The sequence below is a fragment of the Xenopus laevis genome, chromosome 4L (genome assembly GCF_017654675.1).
Source record: "Xenopus laevis strain J_2021 chromosome 4L, Xenopus_laevis_v10.1, whole genome shotgun sequence".
NCBI lineage: Eukaryota > Metazoa > Chordata > Amphibia > Anura > Pipidae > Xenopus > Xenopus laevis.
In genome coordinates this window covers 116,247,566-116,271,002 of record NC_054377.1, presented here as the reverse complement: position 1 = coordinate 116,271,002, position 23,437 = coordinate 116,247,566, and the positions used below count along the sequence as shown (strand labels likewise).

The 23,437-nt window shown below is 41.9% G+C and overlaps 1 protein-coding gene across 2 annotated transcripts in view; it reads left to right on the top strand.

The window, feature by feature from the left end:
* Positions 1-19,951, top strand: part of c1orf112.L (chromosome 1 open reading frame 112 L homeolog) — a 43,065-nt gene extending 23,114 nt beyond the window's left edge. For both annotated transcript variants that reach the window (XM_018258785.2, XM_018258786.2), the window contains 14 exons: positions 121-250; positions 581-767; positions 1,290-1,372; positions 2,229-2,280; positions 2,577-2,666; positions 5,688-5,873; positions 7,978-8,100; positions 8,967-9,062; positions 9,199-9,312; positions 10,321-10,425; positions 15,462-15,542; positions 17,322-17,438; positions 17,990-18,175; positions 19,640-19,951. In XM_018258785.2, the coding sequence (XP_018114274.1) occupies positions 121-250; positions 581-767; positions 1,290-1,372; positions 2,229-2,280; positions 2,577-2,666; positions 5,688-5,873; positions 7,978-8,100; positions 8,967-9,062; positions 9,199-9,312; positions 10,321-10,425; positions 15,462-15,542; positions 17,322-17,438; positions 17,990-18,175; positions 19,640-19,657 (1,568 nt within the window). In that variant the 3' untranslated portion in view covers positions 19,658-19,951. The remainder of the gene's footprint in view (positions 1-120; positions 251-580; positions 768-1,289; positions 1,373-2,228; positions 2,281-2,576; positions 2,667-5,687; positions 5,874-7,977; positions 8,101-8,966; positions 9,063-9,198; positions 9,313-10,320; positions 10,426-15,461; positions 15,543-17,321; positions 17,439-17,989; positions 18,176-19,639) is intronic.
* The last annotated feature ends 3,486 nt before the right edge of the window (positions 19,952-23,437 follow it).

The following is a 23,437-nucleotide window of genomic DNA, read 5'->3' as shown; positions in this document are numbered from 1 at the left end:
AAAAATCTTATTTCCATGAGATTGTGCTTATATCAAATTTCCATTTCTCTGTAGTTCCCCTTAAATATATACAGACCAAATTGTTTATTAATAAAAAAATTTTGTATGTTTTTTATGCAGACCTTCCTCATGAGCATGCCTTCCCTCAGTGTATGCTTCTGATGAACATAATGGACAAGCTTCCCTCTCAGGTGGAAGATATCCAGATGTTGTGGTGCACAAGGAGTAGATTTCCAGAGGAAATACCCAGGTATATTGTACATAAATTCTTCCTGTGGGTAAGTACTTGCTGGGGTGTGACAGCTGGTTGTGTGGCTAGTGTGTGGAGTCCTTTATTACAGTCCAAGGTGGAGGCGGCATGTACCATGTAGCTTATTAGAGGAAACTACATAACATAGGCCAAGGTACAGTTACTTATTTGCAGTCTGATTTGCATTCAGATTACACAAAAAATTAATACTTGCATTAAAGCAGCCCAATCCCCAATAAAAAATGCCCTAAATCTCTTGTGCTTTTCCTTTATTTATTTATTTATTTTTAGATAAAAACTATAGTTAAATGTATTTCTTTGCTTATTTAGAATGACCATATTTCAAGCTGTGTTCCATAACTTCATGCAATGCTCTCCAGAGCTCTCCTTACCACTCCGTCTGCAGGGAGTATCTGTGAAAGGACAAAACCCATTGGACATCACTTTTTATGAATATGTCTGCATTCATATTTGTGTTTATATTGTGTCACTACCTCCAGCTTTTTTTCCTCAACTGGTAAGTTGTTAAAGTAGTTGTGATAGAGATTTTATTTTTCAGATACCTCTATATTTAAAGGGATACTGTCATGGGAAAACGTGTTTTTTTCAAAACACATCATTTAATAGTGCTGCTCCAGCAGAATTCTGCACTGAATCCATTTTTCAAAAGAGCAAACAGATTTTATTATATTCAATTTTGAAATCTGACATGGGGCTAGACATATTGTCAGTTTCCCAGCTGCCCACAGTCATGTGACATGTGCTCTGATAAACTTCAGTCACTCTTTACTGTAGTTGGAGTGATATTACCCTCTTCCCCCCCCCCAGCAGCACAAGTCACATGACTGTGGCAGCTGGGAAACTGACAATATGTCTAGCCCCATGTCAGATTTCAAAATTGAATATAAAAAAATCTGTTTGCTCTTTTGAGAAATGGATTTCAGTGCAGAATTCTGCTGGAGCAGAACTATTAACTGATTTGTTTTGGAAAAAACGTTTTCCCGTGACTGTATCCCTTTAATGTGCTTCTTTCTTTTAGGAACAAGCTCTGCTAGACGCTGTTTTGAGCCACAGTCTTATGTCTTCGCTCCTGGCGATGGATACATGGTGTTTCCTTGCTAGGTAAGAGAGTTTGTTAATAGTAAAATTGTTATACTGTGTTATATTTTATAATACATTTTGCAATTTTAGCACCTCATCCATGTTAGAGATGTCTGTGTGCATCTGTAATGATTAAATCTTGGAGACCACAATTTTTGCTTTCTACCTCAAATAGTAAAATATTTATACCTCTGAGACAAAGAATGCATGGATATTTTTGAATTTGGGTCTGTAATGGGGAAATAATGAGAGAATGGGTTTGGAAGGGGACGGGGAACCATGTAATACCATTCACTCTCTACCTCCTATGACCCTGTGTGAACCGTTGTAGAGTTCTACCACAATGATTCCCAGTGCAGTGAGTGGGGATACTTGGCCGATGTGACCTTTATGTAAACAATACTGTTCTTTTAGTCCAATGGTTTCCTAGTCGTTTAACTGGCCCCCCTCTGGGGCTCTAGAGCATTTGCACAGTGGGCTCAGTCTGAAGGCTTATTTAGGTGAGATTTGGGGAGAATGTCTGTTTGCTTTTCTAAATACTCCTTAGGGACCAGTTTTGAGATTTGGAGTGAACCCTTGTTTGCTGCCTGGGCACAAAACTGATTATGTCTTTAAGAATGTAGTTTTGGGCTCATCCTTCTCTATTTCCACACCAACTGATAGCACAAGGGTTAGGGATTCAATAATAACATTTTGGTTGCCCTGTCTCTGCTTTGGGGCACCCTTTTTTTTTTTTACTATATTTGTCCTTTCCCACCCATTCCACAGGGAGACATTTTGCAAAAAAAACATTAACAGTATATTTTTCATTAGTGCCTGTATGCAATGTAATCTAATGTATGTAATAGCTAACAAAAATGGCCTTTTTTAAATTTAGATATGGAACAGCAGAACTCTGTGCTCATCATGTTCACATTGTGGCCCATATGGTAAGTTTGCATTCCAGTAGAGCCTGTGTCACAAACATCAGCAGCCTTATTGTATTTGTTACTGTTGCCACATTAACCAACTTTTTTCATATTTCCAAGAGGCGTGCACATTTTTAAACTTGCATTAAAAAAAATTAAATAAATTAAAGTAAAACTTAAACCAGCCTGTACCATATACTACACAAGAAGATATTCATGATTGGGTGCTCTGAGCAGCTTCCATAGCATTTCTTTGTGTATGTTTTCGGTTTATACTTTAAATATAAAATGTACTGATAAGTTACATATATGGCTAGGTGAAGTCATGTCCCGGTGCCAGTCTTCAGAGGTTCCAATTGACTACGCTGCTTAGACGTCTGCTTTTCTTAATGGCAGCTGATCACCAGGTACTAAATACAGATTTGCTTTTTCTTACCAGTGTATTGTTTCTTTGAAATGTTTTGAAGTGTCAGCAGATTTTCAGAAAGGAAATGTTCACTATTTGCTTCCTGCACTTTTAAGGGTTATGAGTCAGTGTACAATTTTTGGCATTTTGTTGCCCAGGCAGTTCATAGGTGTGGGGGCAGGCTGCAAAACTTGGAATTTCTCTCTATTTCAATGGCAATCTCCCGCAGTAGATGGTTGCTCAGAAAAGCTGGCTTCCGATCTCCGAGTGACATTTGCCTCACCCTCAAGTGTACCCAGTGGTCCAGATAATCTCCACAAGGTAGCGATCCAGAGTGTTTATTTTTTTGCAACATATCCTTTTTATTTCCAGCCACACATCCTCATCATGTGCCAGAGCCCTTGTTGTACAGGCCTGTCTGTTCAATATAAGATAACATTGAAACAATGACTAAAAACATGCTAACATGGAGATCCATCATTGTAACTAGCCACTTAACCCAGAATTCTATTATAGATGCAGATCAGGTTTGGAAACTTAAAGGAAAACTATACCCCCCAAACATTGCAGGTCTCTATAAAAACATATTGCATAAAACAGCTCGTATGTAAAACCCTGCTTCATGTAAATAAATCATTTTCATAATCATATACTTTTTCTCAATTGTCTGCTTGTGGGATACAGGGACCTTGGGGTATAGCTGGTGCAACTAGGAGGAGGACACAACAATAAACCGAAAAGAACTAGCTCCTCCCTCGATGGCTATACCCCCCTGCAGGCAGAGCCCAGTTGTGTTTTTGTTTTGTCCTCAGGAGGAAGGACGTGCTTCTGACCAAGTGCTCTGCAAGGAGGGTATCCAAACTTACTGCCTTATCGTGTAAGTCCCCCTTTCTCGTTTTTTATCCAGACAGAGCAGTACTGCGGACAGAACCGTCATTTCTTCCCAAGGTGGTTTTAGCCTTCCACCTAAACCAGGAAATCACCATCCCAACGTTCTGTCAATCATCATCCAACGCTAAGGAGGTGGTGCTGCATTCACTGGATCCAGTCAGGGCTCTCAAGTTTTATCTCCCTAGAACTCAAGACATATGCAAGTCGGATTCCCTGTTAGTCTTACCTGTGGGGCCACAGCAAAGTACATCGGCTTCCAAATCTACAATATCGCGCTGGATAAAACAGGCCATTCAACGGGCCTATGTTTCAAGAGGTAAAACCCCTCCGAATCCTCTCAAGGCACATTCCACCAGGGGGGTGAGCACTTCCAGGGCATTCTGAAACCAAGCCTCAGCAGAACAGCTGGTTAAGGCAGCTACGTGGTCTTCTATCCACTCATTTGCAATTTGACACCTTTGCGGCTTCTGATACACACTTCGTCAGGAAGGTTATTCAAGCCGCTGTGGTCAAATCCACGTAGGCCTATCCTTCCGACCTGACTGCCAAGGTCCCTGAGTCCCCCAAGCAGACAATGGAGAAAAGGAGATTTATTTTTTCTCTTCGGTCGCTTGGGGGAATACAGGACTTCCCTCCCTGGACAGGATTCATCACTGCAAATAGACGTGGTTATAGTTAAAGTTATATTTTAATTATCGGACTTCTCTGGTACAAACTGAACTGGGCTCCACCTGCTGGGGGGTATAGCCAGTGAGGGAGGAGCTAGTTTTATTCTGTTTATTGTTGTGTCCTCCTCCTAGTTGCAAAAGCTATACCCCAAGGTCCCTCTGTCCCCCAAGCGACTGAAGAGAGAACGGTGAGCAAACTAAATCTCCTTTTTAGTAGTATGTGCCATTGGGTAGTCATAAATAAAAAAATTCCATTTTAAAAAATAAGGGCCCCCCCCCCCGGGATCATATTATTTACGGTGCACACAAACAAACCATACATTTTAGGTCACATGAGCCAATTTGCTTCCACACTTCTTCCTGTTACAGTTAGAGTTGAAGTATTTCTGGTCAGGTGATCTCTGAGGCAGCTCACAGACCGTCACAAAATGGTTGCTCAAGGAAAGAGATGAAAAAGGCAAGATTTACTTAAATATATATACCAGTTTATATATACCAGTTTGGTAAGATTCTTTAATATGCCACTTAATATGATGTAACCTATTTGTTTCTTAAGTATTCATACTGGGGGTATAGTTTTCCTTTAAGCAGCATTAGTTGTTTCATGTGAACGTTAACTTCTGTTTAGCAGAACAAATATGGGAACGGTTATCCAAAATGCTTGGGACCTGGTGTTTTCCAGATAATGGATCTTAGCGTAATTTGGATCTTCATACCTTAAGTATACTAGAAAATCATGTAAACATTAAATAAACCCAACAAGATTGTGTTGCCTCCAATAAGGATTAATTATATCTTAGTTTGGATCAAGTACAAGCTACTGTTTTATTATTACAGAGAAAAAGGGAATCGTTTTATAAAAATTTGGATTATTTGATTATAACAGTCTATGGGAGACAGCCTTTCCGTAATTTCTGGATAACAGGTTTCCGGATAACAGATCCCATACCTGTACATGCAAGCTGCCTCCCTTCTTAAAAGGCAATGCCAGATGTACATGTAGCAGTTTCTTGCCCACAGGAGATCATCTTTCCCACAGGCTTAATCTTGGAAAAACGCATAAGAAGGGCGTTTCTATGTGATTAAGCCAGATCGCCACATGTAAAATGTTTTACATACAAGGATGTTTTTGCAAACTTTCCAAATGAACAACAAACTGCTGTGTCTGTCATTGCAAAAGAAAGGCCGTTTCTGTCAGCATGCAGATTTCATACCTCTTACGTTCTGCATGACATGAGCACTTTCAAATGTCTCTTAATTGTAGAAAGTCCACATTCACCTTCAGGCAGCCTCCACTGTATAGAATGTTCACTTTCCTATGACAGCTGGTTATTTCTGAGTGTTTCTCTCTCCCATAATCCATTCCATGGCCTTTGTTTATAAAGGCATTTTTATATTTTCAAGACTTCTGTTACTTAAAAATCATTACAATCAAAAGATAACAAAATTTCACTCCATTTTAGGGAGAATTTATCAAAGCGTTTCCTCCTCTTGAAGCAGAAAATGTTCCTGTTTGGGAGCAACTTTGCCTTAATGCACTCCCAAGTTCACTGAGGGCACAAGTAAAGCACAACCTCCTTACTGCAGGGATCTCTCAGTGCACACGTTGGCTGAATGGAACTTGCACACTTGGAGACTTGCAGCAGTTGGTAAGTTGGTTGTCTTGCATTTTGTAGCACATACTAATTCAGGCCTGGCCCAACTCATTTAAAGGAGAAGGAAAGTATTTTTTTCTTGGGGGTGTGATAGGTTAGGCACCCCCAAGTGACTATTTACTTACCTGATATCCTGGGCCGGCACTCCTATCAGGAGAAAACTGCACCGGCCCAGCTTCTTCCAATGTTTCTTCCTGTTTCTTCTCGTGGCTGTGCATGCGCAGTAGAGTGGAAAAGCCAAACTTTAACAGAAAAGCCGTCTATTTCATTCTACTGCGCATGTGTCTGCCCTGGGGAATTTGAAGAACGAAGAAGATGATCGCTTTGTGGTGCTCACTGGCAGAACCCCTGGTTGATGCTGATATGAGCACCGGCCCGGGGTGTCAGGGTAGTAAATATAACAAGTTGGGGGTGCCTAATGTTTGGCACCCCCAAGTTAAAATTACTTTCCTTTTCCTTTAATATTTATAGAAACTCCTTCCTTTCTACCTTCTCTTTTCACCCCTTCTTTTGGTATTTCTTCTTCCCAGTCACTTTCCTGTTTTTTTTGTATATTTTTTAATTATATATATTAATAATAAAGAGTTGTTGAAATGTACACACTGATTCATTTCTCCAGCACATTCCTCCCATCCTTTCCTTTTTGGCCTTTAGAAACCTGAAAAATAAATATTAATCAAGGGCTGTAAGCAAAAATACATTAAACTGATTAGTGAAACGTCTGATTACTCAGTAAGTCCAGTTGTTTTAGATTTACCTATACTAGATATACCATGACCTGGATGAATGAAAATCTTCATAGTCATACTAATAAAGAGAATATTAAGAGAAAATCATAGAAACAAAATGGGTAATGTAGAAATACACAGACGATTGTATACACAAGTTTGCCCGTAGCAGACAATCAGCAGGGGACCTTAGGGATCACCTTGCAGTTCCTCCACACCCTGTACTGCATTATTTAGGTTTTACTTGCGGCATAAACCTAAATCAATATAATCAAAGCTAAATGCTTAATATGATGGCAGTAAAATTAATTACTTAATTGATAAAATATATAGGTTATAATTTCCTTTTCTGGCCCTGGCATGTTAGATCAGGCATGTTTAGGTCATTTCTGTGGACTAAAGACTTTGTTATAGAGCTTTGAAAATTATCTGTACTCCTTTCTATATGTCATATTATCATAGATTTTAGGCTTGTCGGAGCAGGGATCTTGTTCCAAAATTATTGAACTTCATAGCACTTTAATTATCATGGATAACCACCACAATGATAGATATTTTGTGTTAGGATCCTCTCTCTTTTTTTTAAATAACCTATTGTCCTATGGTTCCTTCTGGCAGCTTGGACCTGGCAAATGTGCATGTACCACTGCTTACAAGTTAACAAATGTGTTATCCCCACCTTTTTGGCCTTTAGAAACCTGAAAAATAAATATTAAACAAGGTCTGTAAGCAAAAATACATTAAACTTCATGCTATCAAAACCTACACAGAGAAAGTAAAGTACTGAACTATTGCACAGGGAGGGGCAGAGATTCACAACAGTTGTTAAAATGTTCACATCAGGGCCGGAACTAGGGGTAGGCAGAAGAGGCACCTGCCTATTGCGCAAAGGCAGAGGGGCGCCAGGCACGTAACTCTTCGGTTGCAGCAGTTCATGTGATTGCGCGCTCGTCAGGGCACTCACACTTTCTCGTCATGTGCGCTGTTTCTCGCATGCGCACTGGCACAACATCGGCGATCTTCTGTGCATGCGCACTAGCGCTCTCACTGCTTGCGCACTTCTGCGCATGCACAAGCGGTGACGAAATCGGCCGGGTTGCATAGGGCGCCTGGCCGACTTGGCCCGGCACTGGTTCACATTGGTTTTAGACATCTTGTTGCATGTAAAAGAGTGGAAAGCGGGGCTATGGCTGTTACATTAGGCATGTGGATTATTGCAAAATATTTCCTGAATGTCACGCTTGGAATTACCTTAAGCTTTTCATTTATTACACACTCATTGATGTCACCTATTTTCTTTCCATTCTTTTTGCACAAAGTTGTATACAGATCATTTATGTTTAATCCTGCCATTTATATTTCATGCACAGAATGCTTCACTGGCTGCATTACTGCCTGCGTGTACTACCACAGGGGAAACCTTGGATTTGCAGAGACAGTCTGATGTGTTGGGAGTCATTAGCCAATTATGGCCCATGCTTACTGTAAAACAGGTGAGGATAAATATCTATATATATTTTAATCCAAACACCTAAGGCACTTCAGATGTACATTAAATAATTTAGAGAAGAATGACAAAAATGGGAGAAGTTGGTAGTGTCCTGGCTCTTTCATTGCAAACCCACCATCAGTCCTTTTTAGACACAGACCTCTTTTCCTAGTGTCCAAGCATGGCTGTTGTTACTTGTTTAAAAGGTTTTAATTCCCACTGAACAAAAGGTACATTAAGACAAAATTGGAGATTCCGGGTTGCTTGACTCAAACACGCAGAATCTGATTTTTCCATTCAAGTTTTTTCTTAAAGGAGAAGGAAACCCTGTAGAAAAAACCCTGCACCCCACGCAGACCCCCTCCCTCCTCCCCCCAGGCTAACTGCCCCCCCGGGGAAATGCCCCATACTTTATACTTACCCCTCGTTGCAGATTCTGGCAGCGGTCTTCACTGCAGCCATCTTCCGGGTGTCCGGGAATCTGCGTTGAGGTTTAAGTTAGGGTGGGGTGGGGGAATGGGGTTTTTTTCTACAGGGTTTGCTTCTCCTTTAAGTAAGATATCATTCAAGTTCATTTGAGGTAAAAAAAAAAAAAAACCTCGACATTAGACCTTTGATAAACCAGCCCCCCTTAAAGTTAAAAAAAAAAGTATTCATGATATGAAGCGTACATTTTTGTTTTCACAATAGTTGCCCCCAGGGAAACGCATTTAGCCCATCACTATTTTTCCTACTCAAGTGTCCTATGCCTAAGAGTGGCTGTATTTACTCAGGGGGAAGCATCACATTTGAAACAAATGCTTTGCTGTGTTGGTGACCATTATCGCTGCAATACTAAATACTTTTGTTCTCTTACTTTATCTGGTTCAGATGTCCAGTCAGTCCAGTGTGCAGCATACATTCTGTTTATTATTGGTCTTGCTTGCTTCCACTGTACAAACCCTGGAACCATCTTTGCTAATTCAGGTAAAATGTATTCCTCTATATATTTTTCTTGCCTTGTTTTATGTGCAATTAGCCAACATAGAGAGTACTTGTAGTTCCTTGTATCATTGTGTGGTTGGACTGTCCAAAATCATTATTTCTCTTTCACCTCTTCCAGGTTATATCCCTGCTTGCATCTCTGTTTAAGGAAAACCCTCCGGATCATGTGCGACTAGCAGCTTTGGACTTCTTGTCTGTTTTAGGAAAAATGTTTATCCCTCAGGATGCTCAGGTAATGCATGTGTCGTGATTGGTTATGATGATAATAGTATAGGTGTATATATATTTTAGTAGAACAAAGAACAATAGGCCAACCCTTCAGACTTGAGGAACATGAAAGTGTTGAGCTTGACTGTCTTATTTTTCAACCCATCTATGTAAATATATATATATAATATATATATATATATATATATATATATATATATATATGCTACTTGCTGATAGGAAACTGGAATGTCTCATGGCCTTCTGGCCCATTTTTGCTGTAGCCAGGGTCTGTAGGCCAATTGAATCATGGGCTGAAACAGCAGGCCAAGACTTGGAAACTTTAGGGCAGAGATACACGGGCAGATTCAAGGAGATTAGTCGCCCCGGTGACATCTCCTCTTATTCGGGGCGACAATCTCCCCGAACTGCCTTCCCCTATAATGAAAAATATAATGAAAAATCGCCAGCGGGATGGCACTCGCCGCGCTTCATTTTTCTCATGAGGCAACTTTGGGCGACTACAGAAAACGAAGTTCCGCGAATGACACCCCGCTGGCGATTTTTCATTAGAGCCGGCGGGAAGGTAAGAGAAGGCAGTTTGGGGAGATTGTTACCCCAAAGAAGAGGCGATTTGTCGCTGGGGCGACTAATCTCCCCGAATCTGCCCGTGTGCCCTGACCCTTAAACTCTGATGCACCTGACCTGCTGCTAGTTCATATTGCAAGATGTGCAGCCAATACCTTTTAAACACTCTGTAGTCCGCATTGGCTTTACTAGCAAATTACTGGGGGGGGTGGGGTTTGAGGCTGATTACAGAAAAACCTAAATTTACAGTACCATTGCTGCTTGTATCCTTCTCAGAAAATGGCAACTGGATATTTTTTAAAGATTGTGCCTTTCTGTGTTGTTCTAAGGACTATAAAAACAGGAATATTTCTAAATAATCACACTTGTCCCTGCTAGTTCAGTGTAAAATGTGTTTACTTGTTCTGTCTGCCCATAATCCTTAATCATGTTTTGCACCATTTAGGCTGCTGTTCTTCCAAAGTTATCCAGTTTGTTCTCCATGCTGCTTGGCGACAGCTCCTGGCTGACCAGACAACATGCGCTGGAAACATTTACTCAGTTTGCTGAGGTAAGGCACAGGTATATTCTGTTTATGACGTTGCATTCCTAATTGGTTTATAAAATAGTGTTATAAACTTCGTCCCATAACACTATTTTTATACCTCGCCATGCCACCACTTTAAACCTCAATACACACACACCAGCATTAATCCCACAGCTACTTCTTTTTTGCACTGAGTATTGTTAAAGTACAGATGTGTCTTTTAACACTTGTTAAATGGCAGACCCATGGTAGGGAGGATAGATTGGTGAGACACTGGACGATGAACAGAAGAGAACCCATTAAATCTGCTTTCTTCTAGTCAGCTTGGGGGACACAGGGACAGTGGTATAGCTGGTACCACTAGGAGGCAGGACACAACAATAAAAAGAGAAGCTCCTTCACTGTCTATACCCCCAGCAGGCGGAGCTTATGCTTCAGTTTTCGTTGTGTCCTCAAGGAGGACAGGACATTGATTTTATTTCCAATCTTTTGTTTGGATTCTGTCAATTACTTGACACCAGGGGAGGGCCAGGACCTCTACACAGAGTAGAGTATTCGGGCACACCTTTTAATTTTGGCACCATTTTCCCTCATGGGGCGCATATAAATCACGGCCGTCATTTTGGGAGCGCTCTCTCACAGCATATATACTGGCATAAGGTTTTTAGTGCAGTCACAGCACACAACACCTGCAAAGCTCCTTCCTGCTCAGACACAGGGGGTGATTCCTTTCACAAGTTCCTGTCTCCGGGGTCATTATAGCTTGTGCACAGACCACCCAGCTGACTCAATATCCTTCCTTACAGGAGGACAGACAGGCTGGGCCAGAGGACAGAGGAGAGTATTCTTTCCAGGGGTAAAGCAACGGGAGCGCTGTAGTCTGCTAAGACAGGAAAGGTCTGCGAGGAGAGCGGTTGCTTGTTTCAGCTTGACGCAAAAAAAAAAACCCCCGCCGTATGTAAGCGGCACCATTATGCATCCTCCCTGGATGGAGCATACGCTATCTCTCCCTGTGTGAGGGCCGCCATTTTGTTTTTCCTTGCCCTCACCAGTCCTGCTCCAGTAACAGCAGAGACCGCATGCGCAGCACACGGGGACAGGGGGAAGTTACCTTGTTGGTACCAGCGACATCAACAGCCGCCCTCTGGCGTAAAGCTATGTCTCCCTTTCTGCCTCGTATCCATATCAGGTTAGTGAACAGGTTGCTTATTCAGTTAGGGTCCTTATCCTATTACTGCGTATAGACTCCCCCTGTCACCACACTGAACTACATGTCTGAAGGGAAAAGTGATGCCCTTTTTTCCAGGGGAGCACCTGCAACACAAATTAAAAATGTTGCAGACGTTTCACTGCTGGTCACAAAGATACCTAGTGAACCAGGCTACTCAGGGGGGAGTCTCCAGTATTCCAGCAGAGAACCTTCTGAATGGTATCATTCAGAGGGTTCTCCAAAGCGGCCATCCCAATTGGCCACTGTGATTCCAAAGTTGGCCCAGTTATTGGATTAGCTACTTGCCTACTTAGACAATCCTCAACCGAGACCCTCAAACGCAGTGCTCCTTCCCCATCCAAGGAAGCGAGAGATACTCCTCCCAGACATTCTTCTCCCATCCCACCAGACGAGGGAAGATCAAGATCGCTCCGAGGGCATGCAGTCCTCCCATTCGGATAATGACGAGGAGTAGCCACCTAGAATCTTTCCAAATCAGTAGATTCATTAATTTCGTCAGTGTTGGAGACCCTTACCTCTAAGAGCCAAGGGCCTCGGCCGAGTCTTCCATTCCCGACTGAATTACAGGTTGTCCCCTCCATCTTACCGGTCCCTGACACCTCTATCTTCAAGGACTCTATGGATAAATTCTCAATGGGCTCCTCCTACTAGGCCTACTTCAATGGCAGCAAGACCTGGCAGGTCAATCTGTGAAGATACAGACGGACAACTCCACAGAGGTGGTTTACATCAACCACCAGGGCGGTACAAGAAGCAGAGGAGCACTCAACGAGATAAAACTCATCTTCCAATGGGCCGAGAACCAGCAAGTCCATTGGCCGTAGACGCCGATGCACTAACTGCCACCTAGCACTTTGCCGGGCCTAGACCTTCCCACCACTGCCACTCATATCGCAGCCTCAAAGAGCAGCGTAGTTTACAAATCTACTCAACCTTCCGTGGCAAACCCATGGTTTTTACCTTCTCTCCCAGACCTTTTCACTTAGAGTCCTATCAGACGTCCAGACCCTTCAAAGCTAAACTTGGCGGCAATGTGTGCAGCCCAGAAGCCGGTCTCAGCCATGGCCGATCACAGAGTTTAGTACACCTACCACAAGTGGTGTACCAGAAACACGGTGAGGTTCAGAGTGTTATCCTTCCAGTCATTCTGAAGTTACGGCAAGAAGACGTCCCGCTACATAGGCCTGTCCTTAAGTTCCCTTAAGGTGCAGATCTCAGCGCTATCAGTACTCTTCCACAAATGACTAGGACTGTTTCCTGAGATCAAGACATTCATACAGGGAGTAGCTCATGTGGCTCCACCAGTGAGGGCTTCAGACCCTCTCTGGGACCTCACTAGTTCTGCCAGCTCTACAACATCCACCTGTAAACCACTTGGCTCTGTGTATCTTCAGTGGCTTACCTGAAAAAGTTTTTTTTCGAATGACTATCGCCTCAGTGAGACATGTAACATAGTAACATAGTAACATAGTAAGTAAGGTTGAAAAAAGACACGTCCATCGAGTTCAACCTTTTTTTTTTTATTAACTACCTATCTGCCAGTTGATCCAGAGGAAGGCAAAAAAACCCATCTGAAGCCTCTCCAATTTGCCTTAGAGGGGGAAAAATTCCTTCCTGACTCCAAAATGGCAACGGACTAGTCCCTGGATCAACTTGGACTATGAGCTATCTTCCATAACCCTGTATTCCCTTACTTGCTAAAAAGCCATCCAACCCCTTCTTAAAGCTATCTAATGTATCAGCCTGTACAACTGATTCAGGGAGAGAATTCCACATCTTCACAGCTCTCACTGTAAAAAAACCCTTCCGAATATTTAGGCGGAACCTCTTTTCTTCTAATCGGAATGGGTGACCTCGTGTCAGCTGGAAAGACCTACTGGTAAATAAAGCATTAGGGAGGTTACTGTACGATCCCTTTATATATTTATATATAGTTATCATATCACCCCTTAAGCGCCTCTTCTCCAGCGTGAACATCCCCAATTTGGCCAGTCTTTCCTCATAGCTAAGATTTTCCATACCTTTTACCAGCTTAGTTGTCCTTCTCTGTACCCTCTCTAATACAATAATGTCCTGTTTGAGTGATGGAGACCAAAACTGTACGGCATATTCTAGATGGGGCCTTACAAGTGCTCTATACAGTGGAAGAATGACCCCCTCCTCCCGTGACTCTATGCCCCTTTTAATACAGCTCAAGACCTTATTTGCCCTTGATGCTGCTGACTGGCATTGTTGCTACAGCCAAGTTTATCATTTACAAGGACTCCAAGGTCCTTTTCCATAATGGATTTGCCTAGTGCAGTCCCATTAAGGGTATAAGTGGCTTGGATATTTTTACATCCCAGGTGCATGACTTTACATTTATCAACATTGAATCTCATTTGCCACTTAGCTGCCCAGCTCTCTTATTATGCAAATTGTCCTATCTCATCTTCTACCAAGACAGGGCTGTCCTTCGCACATTCCATCCTTCCTACCGAAGGTTGTCTTGGAGTTCCTTCTAAACCAGGATATAGTTATTCCCTCCTTTCGCCCTGCAACGGCTAACCAGAAGGAAAAGACTTTGCATACCCTGGATCCTGTAAGGCCCTGTAACTTCTCTCTACACACAGTTCAAGACATCTTCAAGTCTGATTCACTATTCGTACTTCTTCAGGGCCACGCCAGGGTGCCCCTGCTACCAAGCAGACTATGTTCTGCTGGATCAAACCAGATATTCAAGAGTCTACACAGCAAAGGGTCAGATTCCATCAAGCAGAGTCACCGCCTATTCCACTAGAGGTGTGAGTATGTAATGGGCGTTCAGAAATCAAGCATCAGCTCTGTAAGACAGCTGAGTGGACCTCTGTCTATTCAATACCTTGCGGCTTCTGACACTTGCTTTGCCAGAAAGGTGCTTCAAGCCGCAGTGCTTACTTCCACTTAGGCCTCACTCTCCCACCCGGGGGTTTATCAGGGGGACAGCTTTGTTACGTCCCCACTGTCCCTGTGTCCCCCAAGCTGACTAGGAGATTTTGTGTACTCACCTTAAATCTCTTTCTCTTCAGTCACTTGGGGGAACACAGGGCTTCGCTCCCTGGATTGAGGCTCTATTCTTCCGTCAAACACTATACGTGTGACATGTTAATTATTCAAGTTATTATTCCTGTTGACTTTGGTACAAACTGATGCATAAGCTCCGCCTGCTGGGGGTATAGCCAGTGGAGGAGGAGCCAGCTTCTCTTTATATTGTTGTGTCCTGCCTCCTAGTGGTACCAGCTATACCACTGTCCCTGTGTCCCCCAAGTGAATACACAAAATCTCTTTTTCTGGTTGCTAGGATCTGTGACCCCCACTAACCAGATGGCATTTTAAATAAGGCAATGATAAAGTGTCTCTGATTAGCAAAATAAAACACAGTTAAAGCTGAACTGACGTCATTAAATGCACGTTACCACTATTTTGGATTCGGCTGAACCCCCGAATCCTTTGCGAAAGATGTGGCTGAATAGCGAACTGAATCATAATTTACATATGCAAATTAGGGTTGGGGAGGGGAGAATTTTTTTTACTTCCTTGTTTTGTGACAAAAAGTCATGAGATTTCGCCAATAATTTGCATATTCAGATTCGGTTCGGCCAGGCAGAAGAATTCAGCCGAATCCTGCTGAAAAAGGCCGAATCCTAGTCGAATCCCCAACTGGATCCTGGATTTGGTGCATCCCTAGTTTTAAGTGCAAGGAATTATATAATTTAGTAAAATCTGGGTTTATAACCTTGGGAATGTTTTTGACTAAAGATGGTAATGATGAAGGTTGCCTAATATTTAGGTACAAACATTCACTCTACAGGAAACCAGCCATGAACAAGTCGTGCCAGAAAGTCTTACCACTGAAGATACAAAGAGCCAAGTCATTGCTTTTCTGAACAAGGTAACCTATACATACAATTGCTGCTGCTCTGATTCTCTAGTTACAATGGAATCAAATTGCTACTCGATCTGTAGCTGCCACAGAAACTTCACATTCACTTGGATATGGAATCTTTTCAGAATAAAGGCCATATCTATAGTCCCGTGTAAAAAAACAGTGGGGTAAAAAAAAACACAAAAGTTGGCATATTTTATATAGTTCTATTGCCGTCCATACTTGTCAATTAAGATTCTTCACATTCGATCACTTCCCCACAAATCTCTGTGCTGAATGTTTATGGTTCCTCTCTGTGTTGCTGAAAGACATTCAAGTCATTCAGCGGTGAAACAAACATGTCACAGATGCAGCAGAGTTGTGTCCGATCATGTGTATGTGACTTCACTGTGCTGGGCTCTTCCTTCAGTTTCTCTATAGAAACTATTTAGCAATCTATTGTTTTTAATCTTCTGGGAAGTCACTGCAGGGTACAGAGCACGAACTCATTGGGGGGAATTCACACAGAAACTTGTAAAGGAAAATTTTGTATAAAAATCTTGTATTTGTCCTGACTTTTTCACAGACCAATTTTTCATCTTTCCACCGCTACCGGTAGTTTAAAAAAAATGTTGTTTCGGGTCAGGGTGCACAGGCAGATTTGGAAAGATAAGTTGCCCGGCAACAAATCTCTTCTTCAGGGCAACTAATCTCAAACTGCCTCCCGCCGGTTAGAATGTAAATCTCCAGTGGATGGCACTCGTCAGGCAACTTTGGGTGACTTCAGAAACCAGAGTGCCATCCTGCCGGCAATTTACATTCTAACCAGCGGGAGGCAGTTTGAGATTAGTCGCCCCAAAGAAGAGGAGAGTTGACGCCGGGCGACTAATCTCCCGAATCTGCCTGTGCGCCCTGACCCTTAAAAGTAGAGTGGCTATTTCTGTGTCTTTTGGAGACTGAGGGGCCTACATTTTTTCTGGTCAAGGTTTTTAGGGGTAAAAAATTCGAATTGTTTGTGAAAAAAACTCATATTTTTAGACATTTATCATACCCTAAAGTTGCAAAAATCCGAATCCTAATCTCAAAACCTAATCTCAAACCGGTCGAGGTCATGTAGAAGTCAACGACAGATGTCCCTGAAGTTGTTTCTTGACATCATAATCTGAGCTGGATAATCCGAAAAAATTGGGGTTTTCGTCCGAGTTTTCGCAGCCAAAATTTGATGAAATCAAGTTTTCAGAGCATCAATTGTATGATTTGAGTTGACGCTCTATTTTGTCTCAATGTTTTGACGCTCCGATTATTTGGAGAAAAATTATTGATAAATGAGTTCAATTCGTGGAAGAGAGTTTGGTCACCTTTGTTTTCATAAAAAAACGGAGACTAATTTGAGTTTCAGTAAATAAGCCCCAGAGTCATAGTCACGACATGTCAATGGGCTCATTTGACTTAAGTCTGTATAGAGAAAACCTGTTGGTGCACTTTTTTTAACGTTTGTCAGCATTATGATAATTCCATTGAAGATACTTCTGTAAGTTTGTTATGACTACGACATTTTTACATTTTGGCGACTGACTATTGAAGAATTTACCAACACTTTTGTGAATCCCCCCCCCCATAGTTTTATTTAAAACTCCCGCCCTAAATCATGTCTGGTAAATGGTCATAACAATTGATTCTGACAACACTTGTCTGGCCCCAAGAGCTTGTGTTCATTTCTTAGAGACGATGACAAAAGGATCGTTTAGATGGAAATGAACATTTGGAAGTGGCTCATGAAATGAATATGAATTCTGACTTTTCCAGGCCGTGTCTCCAGCAGAAGGTGAGAGCGCTCGCCTAGACAGAATAAAAGGAGAGCGGGGGGTCCTCGGTGCTTTTATTATAAGAGCCTCACAGAAGAGCGAGCAAGAGACCACAGAGGTGAGTGAAATCTTTATACAAGTCACTGTGACATAAGACTAATTTTGTCTTTGCTGTTTCATTGGTGTACTGAGTATTAAACTGTAAGGGCAGAGACACGCTGCAATTTAGTCGCTCGGTGACAAATCTCTTCTTTGGGGCAACTAATTTCCCTGAAACGCATGGATCTAATGTATTTTATAACAGCGCCACCTGCTGCTTCATTTTTTAAAATGCAAAAATGCTTTTTAGCACTTTTTTTCCCTTTAATGAATGTACACAATAATTAACACTAATAAAGGTGATCATTTTGGATAGATGTCAACAACCACCACCCAGACATTTAAACCTATATGGAAAATGCATGTGATGGTTTGGACAGGTCTTTTCAAAGCTTAAAATGTTAGTAATTAGTAGTTTTCTGTGGTGGGATTTTTTGGTCCAGGCTCCTCCATCATCTAATGGATTTGTACAGTTAAATGCTGCAACTTGTTTAACATTTGGACGAATGACTTGTAGGTGACTGCAGTGAACTTTGCATTTCTCACATTATACATTGTGTGTGCCTTTAGCCTGTAGCCAAGCGAGCTCGAGCCGCTGCCTGTCACGAGGATCAGTATGAAGCCCAGATTGAGGCTGCAGAGAAAGCCCTCACAGCTGTCCAATCCCTGCTGCACAAAAGCACCGCTCCTGTGTGGCTCCCAGAGAGGCTACGGCACATCCACGGCTTATTGACGGCACTGCAGCAAAGTGTTCAGGTGGGGCACGTGGACTTTAGTTTCATTCATTTGCTTCAGCTCCTCCAATCATCACAGAGATGGACACTCACACCCCCAGACTCCTCGACCTGAATCCTTAGCCCGGGGGGAGGCCTTAACCATAATTAAGAAATGGTCACACGCTGATCCCAATTGTTACTCCGTGTTTCCTAAATTGCTTGTGGGATTTTATTTTTAACCTGAAATCTCTGAAAAAAATATGTATACAGATATGGGACCTGTTATCCAGAATGCTCACCTTAAGTCTACTAGAAAATCATATAAACATAAAATAAACCCAATAGGCTGGTTCTGCTTCCAATAAGGATTAATTATATCTTAGTTGAGATCAAGTACAAGTTATTGTTATTACTACTAGGGATGCCCCGAATCCAGGATTCGCTATTTTTCATCAGGATTCAGATTTGTCTGAATCCTTCTGCCCAGCCGAACTGAATTGAATCCTAATTGGCATATTAGGGACGGGGAGGGAAATAGTGTTACTTTTTGTCTCAAAACAAAAAAACATTTTTTCCCCCTCTTCCCATCCCTAATTTGCATATGCAAATTAGGATTCGGTTCAGTATTCAGCCGTATCTTTTACAAAGGATTCGGCCGAATCCAAAATAGTGGATTCATTACATCCCTAATTATTACAGAGAAAAATTATTTTTAAACATTTGGATTATTTGGATAAAATAAGTCTATGGGAGACGGCCTTTCCGTAATTTGGAACTTTCTGGATAATGGGTTTCCGAAGAACTGATCCCCTATTTGTATATAATACACAAAAGCCATGAATATCTTGTAAATGATATCCTTATAAACAGTGAGTTCTGATGTCATCAGTTATAAACGGTGAGTTCTGATGTCATTTCTGTCACATGACTCACTGAAATTTGTGTATTATAATAAATAAAGTACCCCCAGTTGTAAAATATGAGGATAGTAGAAGTTAATTTGGAGTTTCATGACCTGTATAAAAACACTCGGCCTTCGGCCTCAGTAACTTTTAATATCCTTATATTTTACAAGAGGGGGTACTTTATTCACTATATTATATACACTGACCTTTAAGTTTCTCTTACACTTGCAAATATCAGCTGCTGACTTGTTTATCTGTGTATAATACATAAAAAGCCATGAATATGCTGTAAATTATATCCTTATAAACGGTGAGTAGTGATGTCAACAGTTAAACAGTGAGTAGTGATGTCATTTCTGTCACATGACTCACTAAAATTTGTGTATTATAATAAATAAAGTACCCCCAGTTGTAAAATATGAGGATATTAGAAGTTACGTCGGAGTTCCATGACCTGTATAAAAAAACAGACGGCCTTGTGTTTTTATATGGTCATGAAACTCCTCGGTAACTTATAATATCCTTATATTTTACAAGAGGGGGTACTTTATTCACTATATCTTGTGCAATTCTGCTCATAAATTCTATTTGCTTTGCAGACTGTGGGGGAAAGATAAAATGTGCAGTCGCAGCTACAAACAGGCCGAGGGAAAATGAAGATCAATTGTGGCGACTGTCAAAGCAGAAATGAAAGAAGCAGTCGTGCAACTGCCACCTGTCTCAAAAACCAACTACTACTTCCCAAATGATCTGTGTTTTGATTGGTCATCTACACAGTATTTATTATTATTATTATTATTATAGAAAAAACTGTAACAGGAAGCAAAACATAATAGCTGCACCATGAACTGTATGTTTCACTGTTGTACATATTTTATAATATCTGCAAAATAAAATTCTTTATATAATTATATGTCTGATGTCTCTTGTTTTATTGGGCCTTGTCCTCAAATTTCCCATCATGCAGCCTGAAGTCTACCCCGACCTCACACACACACACAGACTGTTCCTACAGACGGATTTCTGGCCAGACCAGGATCGGCCCCTTAATACTTTGTTTGGCAGATTATTCATTGTTCAACAGTATTAAGAGCGGATTCTCTATTCTTTGGTCCCACAACTTATTTTTATTTAGTAACCAGGAATCGACTGGCTCTTTTTAAAACGAGCCTTGGGTTCTGATCATTTCCTACAGTTGGAATTTTGTTATTTTTAGGGATGCACCAAATCTGGGATTCAGTTCAGGATTCACCCTTTTTCAACAGGATTCGGCTGAACCAAATCCGAATTGGCATATGCAAATTAGGGTTGGGGAGGGAAATCTCGTGACTTTTTCAGAAAACAAGGAAGTAAAAAATGGTTTCCCCTTCCCACCCCTAATTTACATATGCAAATTAGGATTCGGTTCGGTATTTGGTCGAATATTTCGCTAAGGATTCAGGGGTTTGCCGAATCGAAAATGGATTGGGTGCGCCAGTTATTTTTATTTGTTCAGAGACCACAACAAAACCATGTAAAAACCAGGAATGTAAAAACAAAAGCTCTGTGGGACCCCCAAAAATAAGTAGACGCACTAAATCCGGCCTTTTTCAGCAGGATTTGGATTTGGCCAAATCCTCATGCCTGGCTGAACCGAATCCTAATTTGCATATGCAAATTAGGGGTGGGAAGGAAAATCACATGTTTATCCCACTTTTTCCTTTCACATCCGTAATTTTCATATGCAAGTTCAGATTGGGGTCTGTATTTGGCTGATTCTTTCATGAAGGATAGTCGTGCATTCGGTGCATCCCTAAAAAGAAATAAAAAGAAACTGTTCCAGGCACATGTAAAAAAGACCCAGTCTAGTGGCCCAATCAGTGGTCCTTCTACTGACTCAGACATGTGATGTACATCCTTCACCCAATGGGATCAAAGAGAATGTTAATGCTCCAATTCTATAATGACACTGGGATAAGCAGCAACGCGGCTTCACTCATTTCCACGCAGTAAATATTTATTTATGACCCCCCCCCATTACAAATTCACAGCGTAATAAAACAGAAGTCTGACTTCTTTATAACCAGAATCTCTGCCACATGAAATAAATAGGATAATGAATGAACTGTACAAGCAGCATCCCAATCTACAAATACAAGTGTGCCGATGTATTAAACTACGTTGTATCAATGAACCCAGTTTAATGGAATCTCTACAAATCGCACGTTTGCTGTAAAATAAAGTTTTCTAAACATAAAGCGTAATGTAAAAGAAAAACCAATCAAAGGCCATAGAAGTAACCCTTGAAGAAGCAGCATTGGCCCTCGACTGAGGCAGAGACTGGCAGCAGCGGATGTATTTGTGCAGATCTATGAGCTGGGCACGTCGCTCGCTGCTATTGGCCACTGCTGAAACTGCCACTGCTAAGTGGAACAGCACCCAGTGGAGATACTCTTGTAAAGGACAGCACAGACAAGGGTTATGGCGTCAGATATATATATATATATATATATATATATATATATATATATATATATATATATACACATCATCTGCTGTCAGAAAAGTACTCACCCCTGGTGCAAATACAATGAGACCCTTTAGGCTGCTGCATCCAAAACATGCAGCAGAAATAACAGTCATAGCCCACAGCATTACTTGCTAGCGTGTGCTCCATAGCCCACAGCATTGCTTGCTAGAGAGGGCTGCACTGGCAAACACTGTGGCAGAGGGGCAAGATGGGGAGCTCTCGGCTGTTCAGTTAAATACAACTGTTATTCAGAGTATAGTAGAAGCCTCTGCACTTATGACTTTCCTCGCTGCCTCTCAGAATACAAATGGATAGAAATGACCATATTTCATGTGTCTGGTGGGACCCTCATCCACCCATAGAGCAGCAGCCTCTATTACTGCGTGAGATGGACCCACAATAAGCCATAGAAACACTATAACCAAGCTTGATTATATACAGAGCCAGACATCTTGTTGGCCAACCATTGCTCTTGGGCAACAGCTCAACCAATCAAATGCAGAGATAACTGGAATTTTTGTTGATTGACAATGCGCCTGTGCAAGGACCTCTAATCTAAGTTTGTGGAATGTCGTCAGATGCTCCGTTACTTCTCTACTGCCTCTTGGCTCTATTGTGCATCAGGGAACTGTGTCTGTAACAAGGGGAAATAGCAATATGGAGCTGCAGTTATACAATATTATTTCCCTTTAAGATCACATACACTTTGCTTTTTCTCTCATAAAGAGAACTTAGAGTTGGGCAGAGAAGTCGGGGATGAGACAACAGCATAACAAATATAAAACTAGGGATGCACGAATCCAGGATTTAGTTTGGTATTCAGCCAGGATTCAGCCTTTTTCAATTGGATTCGGATTTAGCCTAAAGGCCCCCCATACATGAACCGATAAAAGCTGGTGACAGACCGAGTCGGCAGTTTATCAGCCCACTTGTAGAGCCCTCCTACAGGCTTTCTCGAACGATACCTGGCCGAAAGTCGGCCGGATGCCGATCGGGCAGGTTAGAAAATCCCGGCCAAATCTTTTCGTTGATGCAATGCCGTCCACCTGTTTGGCCTCTGCTCTGATCCGATCGTTGGGCCCTAGGGCCTACAATTGGATCAGCCCGATATCGCTCACTTCAATGTGGGCATATCGGGGAGAGATCCGGTCGTTTGGCGATCTACGTCTATGGTCATCTTTATACTCTTGCCTGGCTGAGCCGAATCCTTGTGACTTTTCATCACAAAACAAGGAAGTAAAAAATGTTTTAGCCACGCTGCTCTTTTCCCCTCCCCCTCCCTGATTTGCATATGTAAATTAGGGTTTGGGTTCAGTTTGGTGTTTGGCTAAATCTAGTGAGAAATAAAAATTCACTGCTGCTCACCACTTACTTGCATGTAGGGTGCATTCAATTCCCAGACTGACTCCAAGTCCAACAGTAGCCACGCGATGTAAGGGGAAGAAGCGCAGCAATTCACACGGACTAAGCCTTTATCTTGTTTATTGCAGACATTGTGGCACAAGCTTATTTGCATTTGCACCTGAGGAAGGGGTTGATCCCTGAAAGCTTGTGCCACAATGGCTGCAATAAACAAGATGAAACCTTAAGCTTTGGCTAAATCTTTCACAAAGGATTCGGGAGTTTGGCTGTATCCACAATAGTGGACTCTGTATACAAAACACATTGATTGAAATGGAATAGGTGGCGGCTGCACATTTGGGTGACAGAGCCATATACGTGTCTCGCCCTTCCAAGCACCACCTCTGGGCTGGATTAAAAGAAGGGATCCAGCCCAGACTTAATGGGTGCCATGGTCAATCGCTATGTACAGGGCCCCCCAGCACCCATATGACTGAATCCAGGGTTTGGAGGACTGGGGAATGATTATAAAGTGACAATAAAGGTT